This window comes from Solanum lycopersicum, chromosome 4 (assembly GCF_036512215.1).
Source record: "Solanum lycopersicum chromosome 4, SLM_r2.1".
Taxonomy (NCBI): Eukaryota; Viridiplantae; Streptophyta; class Magnoliopsida; order Solanales; family Solanaceae; genus Solanum; species Solanum lycopersicum.
Window position 1 is genome coordinate 61,566,600 of NC_090803.1, and position 14,628 is coordinate 61,581,227.

At 28.1% G+C, this 14,628-nt stretch overlaps 1 protein-coding gene across 1 annotated transcript; it reads right to left on the minus strand.

Moving 5' to 3' along the window:
- Nucleotides 1-8,071: 8,071 nt before the first annotated feature.
- On the minus strand, nucleotides 8,072-14,449 carry Arf/Xyl4 (alpha-L-arabinofuranosidase/beta-xylosidase). The gene is given in 6 exon segments (NM_001279185.1): nucleotides 8,072-8,888; nucleotides 8,975-9,739; nucleotides 10,387-10,484; nucleotides 10,597-10,766; nucleotides 12,787-13,089; nucleotides 14,008-14,449. Coding segments are annotated over 6 exon segments (2,328 nt in total). The 5' UTR covers nucleotides 14,410-14,449; the 3' UTR covers nucleotides 8,072-8,298.
- Nucleotides 14,450-14,628: the final 179 nt, after the last annotated feature.

Genomic DNA, 14,628 nt, shown 5'->3' on the forward strand with positions numbered 1-14,628 from the left:
AGAAAGCTCGTGGATCAAAAATCACAGATTTTTCTACAAGTTTAAGACTTCGCAACAAGAAGCCAGAGAAAGTTGGTGGATCAAAAGTCACAAATTTCTCAACAAGCTTAAGAATTCTAAACAAGAAGCTAGAGAAAACTTGTGGTTCAAAAACCACAAATTTCTCTACAAGTTCAATAATTCGAAACAAGATGATAGAGAAAACTCGTGGATCAAAAGCCACAAATTTCTCCACAAGTTTAAGAATTCAAGTATTCAAGTTTAAGAATTCAAGTATTCAAGATAAAGTTCAAGAACGATCAAGATAAAGTTAAGTTCAAGAACGATCAAAAGATCAAGACCATCGGATTCATGATCAAGCTTGAAGCCCTTGAATTCAACTAGAAGTTAAGATCGATTTAGATCAAGACCACTAGATTCATGATCAAGCTCGAAACACTTGAACTCAACTAGAATTCAAGATCAAGACCACCAGATACAAGCTCAAAGCCCTTGAAATCAACTAAAAGTCGAGATCAAGATAAAATTCAAGATCAAGATCAAGACGATCAAGCTCAAAACCCTTGAAAATCATAGAGATTAATGCTCACACTTTAAAATAATAAAAGGATTGTTGCGATTATTTTCCATTCTTAATTATTGTTTTCTTAACGCAGATTTTATTGTCTACAATTATTTTTAGCATTTCTTTCTGAACTTCTTAACAAATTTAAATTAAATAAACATTTAAAATATAATTTGATATGGTCATGATTAGATTAATAGAATAAATAGTTTTACAAGGAAAATAGGTTAATTTGGTATTTTCTTGATTAGATCAGTAGAATAAATAATTTTCCAAGAAAAATAGGTAAATTCTTTAAAAATTAGCAAAATATATATTTAAAAAATCACAATAATATTGTTGGACTATTTATCATGATGAATTATTTGGTAAGATAAGAAAAATTGCATACGATAAGAAAAATTGTATTTGACTCTTCTATTTGTCATTCACCAAAATGTCTGTATCATATTGATGAAGTTACTAATTGTGCAAAATTTCATAGATTTTTGTAGAATTTGATTTGATGTAGTGTAATATAAATTTTAATTTTTTGTTATATACATTCATATGTATTTTCTAAATGACATGATAATGCAAAGACCTTTAATTGTTCATGTGTAAGTAGAAAAATGTGAATATTCATATAAATAATATGAAAAAAATGAAGTTTAAAAAAAGAGAAGGGGATAATAGGACTTTCACATTGTTTGAATATATATGTAATAATAATATTAAAAAAAAAGAAAAAATATTCAAGTACCCCTCAACCTATGCCCGAAATTCCAGAGACACACTTATACTATACTAAGGTTCTATTACCCCTAAACTTATTTTATATGTAATTTTCTACCCCTTTTTAGCCTACTAGTTTGAAAAAAAAAAGTCAACCATCGTTGGGCCCACAAGATAGTGTCACGTAAGCTAAAAAGGGGTAAAAAATTATTAATAAAATAAGTTCAGGGGAAATAGGACCTTAGTATAGTATAAGTGTGTCTCTGAAATTTCGAGCATAGGTTGAGGTCTCTGAAATTTCGAGCATAGGTTGAGGGGTACTTGGGTATTTCCCCCCAAAAAAAAACTTAGAAAATAATACGTCAGTTTACATGTGTAAATGACAATTTCCCATATTTCCAAAAGAGTTACTTTGTTTTTTATCCTAATAAAAATTATAATGAAGTAATTTTATATTATATATGATAAGAGAAAGCACATGTAATATATATGATTTTTTTTTCTAATTTACATGTTTCTCCACATTCCCAAAAGAGTTATTATTTTTTTTATCCTAATAAAAATTATGATGAAGTAATTTTATATGATAAGAGAAAGCACATGCAATATATATGATTTTTTTTCTAGTCGTCAGTGGTCACTCGTCAAAATATTAATACTATATATTATATATAAAAGTTATTATAATATTATTCTACTTTAGTTTTTATATTAATATTTTAAAAATTCAACACTCTTTGCTTAATTTGATCTGCTTGAATTAATATAGGTTCTGCCTTTGATATTTCGTTATATACGCTTATATGTTTCATATCGTTTGTGCATAAGGAAAATTTAATTTGACTTAAATATTTAATGTTCAAATGCTGTAAATAAGGTATGTTAGATCTAATTTTATATATTTTCATACATATAACCTGGAGTTCATATTATTTTTTTTGCGTCTTAGGTATAATCTATTATTTGTAGTGCAAACAAAATTGACAAGCTTTTTGACTTGCAATTTTTTTAAAAAAATAAGATGCACATAATATTTAAAACAAATTTTACATTAAAATAAAGAAAAAAGTGAATTGCGATTTTAGTTATGACAATTATATATTGTTGTATTCCCTCATTACGCTGATAGGTTGGGCCGGCTGAAGACTAAAGCACTTGCTTTAAGCCCCAAGATTTCTAAGGCCCCAAATTCACTAATATTATTAGGAGCATTATATATATAAAAATATATATATATAAAATCTGCTCACAAAATTTAAAATTTTCTAAATAAATATTACGTCATTCATAAAATATTTTTTTTGTATGTTATATACATTTTAATTTTTGCAATTATATTAATTTTTTTTGTATATCTAAAACTTCATGTCGAATCAAATTAAAACATATAAAATAAAATAAGTAAAATATAATTGTGCCTTCCTTATGATTAGCTTAAGGCCAAATATTTTGTTGAGCCGCCTTGCACATCTATTTTGAGTCAGTTTTTGACTTTTGGGCGTTTGATAAATATAGATGTAAAATTAGGTCTTAGGCCTAACTTACGCCCTAAAATTTAGCTTAAAGGGAGAGAATTGTCCAAACTTTATAAGGAGTCCACCCATCTCATTAATCCTCGATGTGGGACTTTTGTCATTCTTTAACAATAGAAACAACTTAAAATAAGTCAAAAATGACTTAAAATAAGTTAGAAAGTATTTGACAAGGTTAAAAATAACTTAAAAACCAAGAGTAGGCATCCCATACTTTTTTTTTTTTACTTAAAAGTCATTTAAGTTTGCGCTTTTATTTTTTACTTAAAAGTTACTTTTTAAGCCAATCCAAACGGACTCTTAGTGACGGAACTAAGTCCCTAAAGGAAGGCGTACATAATGTCCCTAGCATAAAATGGATTGATGAGGTAGGTTAATCAAAATTGACTGACTTCTAGATTAATAAGCTTCTAAAGAGGAGGTACATATGACATCTTAGACGAATTTCACGTCAAAAAATAAAAATTTAATAATATAAGAACTTTTTTTTTTTTAAGTTACTTCTTTAAAATCTCTTACTATATAAAACTTTAGAGTAATACTTACATGTTATGTTGTAAATTAAACTTAGTATACATAAAAAGGATTTATTCACTACAACGAATTCTAGTCACGACCCATGACTACTTTGTTAATATTGTTATTGTTGGTGTTCTATTTGGCAATAAATTCTTCCACGTTATAAATCCTAATAAGCATTTGAACATGTAATATAAAGTTACATTTTAACTTTAATATTTCAAATTATATATTCAAATCCTTATTTCAAATTACTATTCATATCAAATAAGGTCTTAGGGTTAACAATTACTATAATATACAGTCTAAGATATATATTCAACTCACTAATCGATATTTTATGAACATACCTTTTTCTCTTTCGCCTTATGATAACTTAGGAATAGTGGAAATAATATAATTTACTTATTTGATTAAGCTTCCAAAAATATTTATTTCAAAAAGTAGTTTTCTATCATAAACATATTCTAAAAAGATACTTCAGAATAATAACAATTCATGTTTAGCTAAATAATTTTAAAGGCAATTTATAATAATTTGCATAACTTGTGCTTTTGAGTTTTATTTTTTTTAAAAAAAACTTTCTTGGACTACTCAAAAATACTTATTCTTTTCCTTAAAAATTTGACCAAACAAACTATTTTTTCTAAAATAAATACTTTTTGAAGAAAAATTAAATATTCTCTACTTTTAAAAACTTGGTCAAACATACTAAAATGTCGGGACTTGGGAGATATGTAATACTATAAAGTTTGAACTTTCAAAAATGTCTATAATTGAACCTTAAATTTAAATTTCGGACGTATGAAAAGATTTTTTTTAAAAAATGTGGATGGTGCATTATCCTAACCTTGTTAAGCAATGTTGATAATTTCAAAATTTAATGTTTTATGGTGTACCACCTAATTATGTAGTTCTCTCTTTTGAATATAATTGCCTACATACAATGTATATTTTTATTATTAGAGATAAATCATAATAATCTCTAGTTTTAGTCAATTTATTCCTTGCCATGAAAAAAAGTAAATTAAACTCACCAATCGTGGTTTATTTCTTGAAATTTTTTTTGTAATGCATCAATATAATAAATAAGTACAGTAAAATCGGTCAAGACATTAATTAAAATCTATTTTATTTATATGCGAGTGCTCGTCAAGATTGTGTATACTCACATATTCTTTTATTTATCAAAAGCAATATATTCAAATTAAGACTTTTATACGTTCACAAAATTAATTTCTTTTTTTTTTAAAAAAAAATAATATACTAATAGTATAGGCAAATAAATTTCATTCGGTCAAATTTATATAAAATTTAGATTAAATTTACAATTATATGAATTAAATAATTTACTTAAACTAAACAATTAAACAAGTCTATTTTTTTAAACTCAATTCAAGATTCATTTCATTTTGAGGATCGAACTTATGCCACCTGTCAAAATGACTCGGCATCCTAGTCAAGTTTAAAACTAAAAAATAATGTCACATGTTCAAATGATGTGACAATCATAGTTAAATTCAAGAATTAACAAATTTCACTAAATATTTAAAATGATATTTTTTGATCAATCACATAAGTACAATTTTATCACATAATATTTGTGATAGTTTTACAACTTATGTAGATCGAAATACTTTCCATAACTATAAATACGGGGTTGCATAACTTTATGAAAGACATTTAACTAGATTGGAGAAAACATAATCACCTATTAGAAACGATAATTATATATAAAATTTCACAAATCACATTGAGATTTTAGCGCTAACACACTTCTGAGTAAAACATTATTATTGGATGACATACTTTGGTTCATATATTCCATTTGTTGCTTATAAATAATCATTTTATTCACTTATAAAATGACTCTAAGCTTTCTCTTACTTTGTATTAGTTGATGATCAAGTCTTTGTTCTCAAGGACACAAAGCTATATCTGGAACCAAGACTCTAAAGCAACAATACTCAGATCTTAATTTTTTTGGTTTATTGAATTAAATTTTTTGTCCTTTATAAACTTATTAAATTACGAATCTATATTTACTTAAATCTTAAATTCATAAATTAAATTAATACACTTGTTCTTAATTTTGTGATATGTCACTAACGACTTTCAAATAAATAACAATAAACCTTACGAGGAAAGAATCTAAAAGACAATATACACTATAACAAAAATAACTTTTAGCGGCAATAAATAGACACAAAAATAGTGTTTAATTAGCATTAGTTAAGTGTCATTAGATCCAATATCGCTAAAGCCTTTAGGACATATACAAAGAATGTTAATTGCCGCTAAAAATATATATTTTTGCTAATTAATTACTGCAAAAACTCATTTTTTATAGAGTGATAATTGTACCAAGATTTTTTTTTTATATATATATATAGAAGACTTAGTCACTTAGACTTCGATCACGAAAAGCATATAGAAAGTGTTAATTATTTATCATATATATTAATTCATGGAGAATATTTCTCTTTATACTGTTGAAAATCCCATAAACAACCAGATTCCACTTCCAAATTTTGTTTAATGTACAATTGACATTTTTAAAAAAATACAATTGACATTGAATTCCATAATATTATATGTAGCTAAATACAGTTGGTGGATAATAAGGGAAGTTTCTATACGGGTGTTTATATATATATATATATATATATATACATATATATATATATATATATATATATATATCATGCAAAATGTATCTAAAGATGATCTTAATTTTAAGAATTTAAATAAATAACTTGTTTAACTTTTATACGCTAATCAACGAAATAAATAGCTTTTATATTATCAGATCGATTGAATATCGATGTAGTATGGATTTATAAGCAGCAAAATAACCTACTACAACTCATAACTAAAAATAATCAGAATTTCTATGTTTGAGCTTTAAAATACATAGTCACCTAAGTTGTATATATCGTTTTTATATACACAATTATTATCAGCATAATAAAAGCATCCGTCAACAAAATAAATACCCTAAAATGATCATTTCGTGGCTATTGAGTTACAACTGTTTCTTGAACCTTACCCTAATAACAAAAAAATAAATAGTATATAGTAGTAATTTGTAGGAAGAATAATTGTCGAGAATCAAAAGATTCTTCTATACTTATTTTTACAAATAGCATGACTCAATTCTTGCTGCATTTTTAAAAAAATTATTTTTGGTAGTCATAGATCAACGCATGAGTAATTTGCTACATTATTATCAAATAATTAATTAAAAATTATACTGGTTGAGATTCTTGAGAATCTTCTCCTTAACCATTAGCTTATAATTAAAATAATTAAAGTCCACGATGAATCCTAGAGAAAAAAGCGTTTGACCTTTTCATTTTCATTTTCTTGCAATTTACTTTACTTTACTAATTAGAAATAGATATCTACAACTATACCTTCAAAGACGATCCAAAATTTAAAATTCATAAATTTTTAAAATAAACTTAAATTAATATATGACAACTATTGAGTTTATAGTCGAATACATTAATACATATTTATGATTTAGGAAGATATATATATAGTTGGGTGAATCTTAAATGGACCATAAAAATATATGAGTTCGAAGCCTAAAGGACAAAAAATGTTAACAAAAATTTTAAAACGGTATATAAATTTTTTTTAACCAAAACGACAAAATCGCTCACAAAGTAGCGATTTGTAAAATTTCCTTTTTTTAAAAAAAAAAAATTTAAACAAATCGCTGTCAAGGCAGCAATTTGATTTTTTTTTAAAAAAGCAAAATAATAATAAAAATAATTTTTTTTACGTAAAATCACTGTCTTTGCAGTGATTTTTTTAAAAAATAAAAAATATATAAAAACAAATCGCTGTGATTTTGAATTAAAAATATGATTATTTTTTTTACAACACATATATGATGCTTATTTTTTTTATTTGATTTTTTTTAAAAAAAGTAAAAAATAATAAAAAAATATTTTTTTACGTAAAATCGTTGTCTTTGCAGCGATTTATTAAAAAAATAAAAAATATATAATTTTGAAAATCCCTGCCTTGGCAGCGATTTTTTAAAAAAAATATGATTTTTTTTTAAAAGGAAATTTTACAAATCCCTGCTATAGCAACGATTTTGCCATTTTAATTAAAAAAGTATTTTTTATACCGTTTTAAAAAATTTATTAACATTTTTCACCTTTTAGACTCCGGATTTAAAAATATGTTGTTAGATGAATCTTAGATAGACCATTTAATTTGGTCCTATTCATGAAGTGCTACAAAATATATTTAGTGGTAATAAAATGAAATAAATGGAAAAGTTTGGTGCTTGTTTTTCCACTTAAAAGAATTTTGCACTAGTTCCTTTGGATGACTAATTAATTCTATATATAAAAAATATACAAAATTCCATCAAGTAAAGTGATCGAGAATATTTCTTATTCAATGTAAAAAAATTTCCTTCAAGGCTTGCACGTTATTTGTACAATGTCATATATTAAGGCACAATCACTTTTTAAAAACTTCGTATTTTATAGCTAATTATGGATTCTATAACAACCTAGCTTAGTAAAAATATAAAAAGGTCAGTTTGAGGGAATGTGTTGTACTCGAAAGGGGTGATACGTGGATAAGGTAGTAGATATTAATGATTGATTCCACGACTTGAACCAGTGACATATTCAAGACTCCCCGTCTATGTTAACGTCTTTGTTCTATAATTCATAATGAGATACACTAGTGAGCATCCTTAACATCTTAATGCTAGTAGTACTTGAATTTCTTATAAAACTTTTCGAGTTCTTGAAAAAAAAAGAAGAGAAAATAAAATAGATATCTAGCAAGAGAAAGAGATAATAGCCCAAATTCATCTTGATATCTATACTTTAGCTGTTGCTGCTGCAACATTGCCACTCTTATAGGTATTTAGAGAGGATTTGTGAAATTCAAAATAGTAAAAATAACTTTTTGTAACCATTTTTTTTTTTGGTTTCATATCATGATGTTGATAGGATGCTCTGCATCTCCAACGACAAGGTAACGCGATCCTTCTTCTATCATCATTAATCCATCTTCATTAGCACTGCTAAGATGTTCACAAGGACTGATCTCAAACACAAGTTGTGAATTTTCCCCTGCCTTCAAGCTTACACTTTGGAATCCAACTAACTGTTTGATAGGACTTCCATTTCGCGCTTTGTCCTGTTTCACAAAAAGTAGTACTGGATGCTTACCATCCATTTCCCCTGAGTTTTCAACACTAACATGAGCTGAGAATTTCGCCTTCTCACAGTTGTCACTTCCTATTTCATCCACAAACGTGTAACGGATTGAGTCTGAATTTTCAACTGTCTTTACAGATAATAATTGATTTAACTGGATTGTGTTTGGAGTGGCAGAGTGGAATCCATAGGAATAAGTAGTGTAGCTAAGACCATATCCAAACTCGTAAACTTTGGGACCTTTGTAGAATCGATATGTTCTTCCAGGGTAACCTGTTTTAGGATCAGGTCTCATCCTCATATCTGTCATTGGTATTTTGACAAAGGCTTGAGGATACCAAGTAACAGGTAATTTACCCCCTGACATTAAGAAAAACGTTGTCGTTGTCAAAATCAAGCATGTTTGAGGAAGGGGGAAAAATCGTAACGAAGTGATCAAGTCTTACCAGGATTATGTTCACCAAATATGATTTCAGCTAAAGCAATTCCTCCAGCTTCACCAGGATAGCCAGCCCACAAAATGCTTCCTATTTTAGGGTTATATTTCGCGAAAGAAATATCAACTGGACCTCCTGAGAGAATCACCAATATAACAGGCTTCTTTGCAGCTTTAGCAACACTATTGATAAGATTTTCTTGCTGCCCCGGGAGCACTAAGTCATCGCGATCAAATTGTTCCCTCTCTTGAGTTTGATCCAACCCCATGATTAAAACAACATAATCTGCATTTCTTGCAATGTTGACAGCTTGATCAATGTTAGCAGACGTGCAGTTAGCCGCATTGCAACCCTGTTGGTACTGAACTGACTTTGCATAACCAACCAATGCCTTGAGAATTTCGATGTATTTGCAGGGAGGACCGTCATAGTTCCCACGAAGAATATAAGCATTGTTGGCATTATGACCGATGACAGCAAGGGAGTTGGTTTTCGCTTTGGAAAGAGGCAGCAACTTGCCGGTATTCTTGAGCAAGACAATGCCATTTCTTGCAGCTTCAAGGGCTAGTTGTTGGTGTTGTGGAGCACAAACTTGGCTAGGACTAATGTTTCCATAGAGCTGTTTTCTGGGATCCCCATTGAATAATCCTAACCTCATTCTTATGGAAAAAAGATTGTGAAGAGCCCTGTCTATATGAACTTGTGATACTTTTTTCTTCATTACTGCTGATTTTGTGTATTTCTTCAAGTAATCCCCACAGTCTATATCCATGCCTATCAAATTTCAATTCCCATCACATTTTGAAACAACATGGTTAGTCCATTATAGTATAGTGGCGGAGCCACAATATTGACTAAGAGACGTCAAATTATATAGAAGTAAAATCACACACAAGGTGTGTCAATATGTAATAGATAAACATAAAAAATGTTTTTACCTAGCTACTCAGTATAATTTTTTGACAAAGGCTCTGCCAATTGCAAGGTTAGTTCATATTGCAACAACGAAGTAGACTTTTAAACTTCTGATCAAATTTACCTAACATGTCCTTTAATCTTATGGTCATAAACATGTCTTGTAGAAAAGTTAAAATTTTAAAAGTTTCCAAACAAGAAAAGAAAACATTTCTTTTGAAACAGACTAAAAAGGAAAGGAAAACAAATAAATTTAAATCATAGACTTTCATTTTGGACTTTTATTTGCTCCATTCAGCCCACAAAACCAAAACCATGGGGCCTAGGTCCAAATAAATTCAATAGATTGGGTTAAGATAATTGTAGGCCCAATCTAGCTTAGAGAGCACATGGATTGTTTCCACTTAAAACGTTTTTTTTTTTTTTGGTGACATTGATTATTATCATAGCTTAATTTAGTCACATCAATAAATAAAGCAGTAAAAAAACCAAAGGTTTAAGCATACCAGCTTTAAGTGCAAATGCTGTTGAATCTTCTGGTGTATTTCCATACCTGTGGTTATCATGCATGACTTGAACTGCGTCACAATCGGACGTAATGTACCTATAATATTTAAATGAGTTTAACTTCTATATATTAAAAAAAGACTGCTTAGTGTATATAAGTTAAAGATCGATTATTTATAAGAGTATAGTGCGTTAAATAGTAGGATTACCCATGAAAACCCCATTGTTGACGAGCTGTTTTAGTTAAAAGATTATAATTAGCACAACTTGGGATTCCATTAACACTGTTGTAAGAGCACATAATTCCACTGGCTTGTGCTTTCTGTATACAATCTTGGAAAGGGGGCTGAAATGTATCTGCCATATCTTGAGGGGTTACCTAAGTAATTATAAGAAAAATCAGAGGTCATGATTGCAAAAGGGAAAAAAGTGAAACTGAATATACTAAACTTTATACTAGTACAAAGTTACTTCCATAATTTTTTTATTTCTTTTGTAGATTCCATAAATCTTGAAGTAATGTGACAATAAGAATAAAAGTACAGTGTAAAAAAGCATCATTCTCATGCTTCATTTTTTCCACTAAAAGTTGAAGATTAAATACTCCAATTTTCTCAATCTATTGAGAAAAAGTGTGAATCCTAAAAAGAAGACAAAGACTTGTGTTATCTTTTACATTCAATGGTGGACATGGCCACGCCCACTTTTTTGTCTTGGTCCAAATACGACTTTTCGTCAATAATTATATATTCAGTATAATTATAATAAAGTCTACATATATTTTATCTTTTTTCTATCAAAAGTAGAATTATTTCTAATAGATCAAAACGACCTCCCTGGTCCCTAATCCACTCCACTTATTGTGCAAGAATAAATAGAAAATGAACAATTTGACTTTGAGACTTTTACCTTATATTCGACTAGCGATAAAATATGCTAATTTTAAAAATGAAAAAACAAAAATTAAAGGGGCCAGGTATAATTAATACAAATCCAGTCTTTTGAAATTAGTCCATCAAAATATTGGCAAGACGAATTATATTTTCAATTTCTATTTTTAAATTAGTCCATCAAAATATTGGCAAGACGAATTATATTTTCAATTTCTATTTTTATTTTGACATCCCACCGACAATGTCATAATAAACATTAAAAAGCATTATTTTTTCGATACTAGCATTTTAAGAATTATTCCCTGCAAATTTTAAGCATTAAAATATATATTTATTTTTTAAAAAGATCTGACAGATAAGGTTGTTGCCCTAATAATAATTCAGAAAATTAAATCCCGTGACTGTTGTTTCCATGATAGGAAAAGTACATATAACATATCAAGACAATGAAGTCTTCTAAACTTCGAAAGTAGTGAAGAATCGTTAAATACTGATTACTCGTTGGTCATATAAATAAAAAGGCTATAGAAATGCAAAATATTAGTCCATGCTTCGTTTTTAACATTATTTGACTTGATGATATTTAAAGAAAAAACTTAGATTTATAATCTAAAACAATCACGATACATATATATATGATTTTATTTTCATTAAAGTAAAAAAAATTAAATTAAATCACTTCATTTTAAAGTACCGTGGCGTTTTTTTTGGGATAAACTGAAAAAGAAAAAGATATCAAAATGAGATAAAAGAAGTACTCTCTTTCAAAGAAAAAAACTTGATTCGTCCAACAATATTTGTTTACGTACTTGTCCACTTTATAAAATGAAATAATACATAAATATATCCTTTAACTTTACATTATTTTATATTTATGTCTTTTTAACTTTGAATATGCACAAGTAGACACTTAAAATTGCATAAAATTAAACAAATGAACACACACGTCCTATGTGACATTCTCATGATTATTTGTGTTTTACGTGGTGTGTAATGTGTCACATTGGACTAATTTGTCTACTTATTCAACTTTACACAAGTATAAATGTTTATTGGTGTACACCCAAAATTTGAGAGTATAAATGTGAAATGAGGTCAAGTTAAAAGACATATATATATATATATATATGCATTCCGAAATTTATGAATAATTTTAAACTTTCTAATTTACCCTTATTATCAATTATATTCATTTTTCAATTACATTTTTTAAGACATTGTATTTATTATATTTAAAAGATGGTATAGTAAAATCAACCTTCTATTTATATTTTCTTAAAAAATGTGCCAAGTTACAAGTGAATAACTATTGTTGGACGGAGGAAAACATAAAACACTTTCAGCCTTAAGATGCATAAATCTGAGTTAATGAAGACATAAAGTAGATACTAAACAATTTAAGTGAATATGTAAAAATACTTTATACGCATAGAAATAACATAGGTCACAAATTGATTCAAACATCATGATTATATCGAAAAGAGAGAAAAGAAAGAATTAACTTACAATGGCGTTGAAGCTAAATCGATCCAAGTTTTTCCATTGATCCAAATCATAAGCAGTGAAATGTTTGCAGCAAGCAGAAGCTTGAAGGTGACCTTTTTTAAGCTGTCCACCATTAAAACTGTCACCTTGTACACCTCTAACATACCTAATTGCATATTTGCCAGTCATTATTGGGTCCTCCCCTGGTGTCTCTTGACCTCTTCCCCATCTTGGATCCCTAAATATATTTATATTTGGTGCCCAAAATGTCATACCGATTGCTTGACCTGCATTGTATACTCCCCTGGCCTCTACTCCAATCACCTAAATTCATTCTTACAAAATTATTAGCAATAAAAATTCACAGTTTTTTTTACACTACACTCATTGTAACAAGTTACATGAATCATTAATACAGTAAAATAAAAAAAAAAAGATGGACTATCAATAATTGAATTTTGAGACACAATAAATATCCATACATCCACCGACAATCCAAATGAAAGAGTACTATTTTTAATCTACATACCTAATGTGTACTTTATATTTCAAAGTTTACTAACATACTACATTTATCGAGAAAATGAAATCTCTTTTGACCATTCATAAATTGCATAAGAAAAAAAAATATTATTTTAGATATGGTAAAAATAAAAAAATCATAAAATTTAGAATAAGTGAGTAAATTACATCTCAACTTTACTTTACAATTTTTTAAAAAATGCATATATGTTAAGTGACAGGGCATATTCCTTCTAAATCACAAAGTTAATTATATATATATATATATTTTTATTTCTTTTTTTAAGTTGATAAAATTTGAATAGTGCCTTCAAAATCAATCTTCCCTTTAAACATGGGAAATGGAGAAAAAGTCTATAAGGTAAAAAAATCAAATCCTCGCTAGCAAAATTAAAGTCTAAAGTTAATAAATCGCCGCGGAAAGATTCAAAATGTATAAAAGTAAAAAACAAGTAAATATTATGTCCGAAATTTTCAGAGACATACGTATACTGTACTAAAGTCATATCATTCGTGAATCTATTTTATAAGTAATTTTTTATCCTTTTTCAGTTTAAGTATGGATAAAAAATTACTTATAAAATAAATTTAGAAATAATAGAACCTTAGTATAGTATAAGTGTGTCCATAAAAATTTGAAACATAAATTGAACGGCTAATTGTCCATTATCCTAAAAAAAAAAAAATTAAACAAAACAGATTTTTAAATTGGTTACTAACCTGACCAATGCGGTACCATAGATTTTCATCAAAAGTAGCAGCAGTGAGAATAACTTGGGGAAAACTGGTGGCTCCGGCAATACTCCCATTGAAGAAAATACCTTTTCCGGCAGAACCAACGCCGTGCAATGATTCCGACCACCACTCATACGCCGGAATACCGAGTCTGGGTATTGCAGGAGCTGAGTTAACTAGTTGAGATATTTTCTCATCGAGTGTGAGTCGAGAAACAAGGTCTAGTACACGTACACTAATTGGAAGTCCTGTTTGGCAAAATTTTAACGATTTGGTTTGCGGATTCGACGAATCGCAAGAGAAAGGTGGCTGAGTTGATTGAACAATCGAAACTAATGATAGAGATATGAGAATAGTAGTAATGAGAGTTGAGATGTGAAGTTTCATTGTGAAGTGAAAAATGGGGGAAAATGGAAGTTGGAGTTAGGAGTGGTACAAAGAGAGGTGAACTTATTTATAAGAAGAAAAAAAAAAGAAATTTAATCTTTTTTGATAGTAAAAGAATATTTTACTAAAGTTACTAGTTTTGGATATACAATATTGAATTTATCCATTTAGTTTTAAAAGTATATGTCTATTTAAAGCCTAGAGCATTTTGAAATAAGT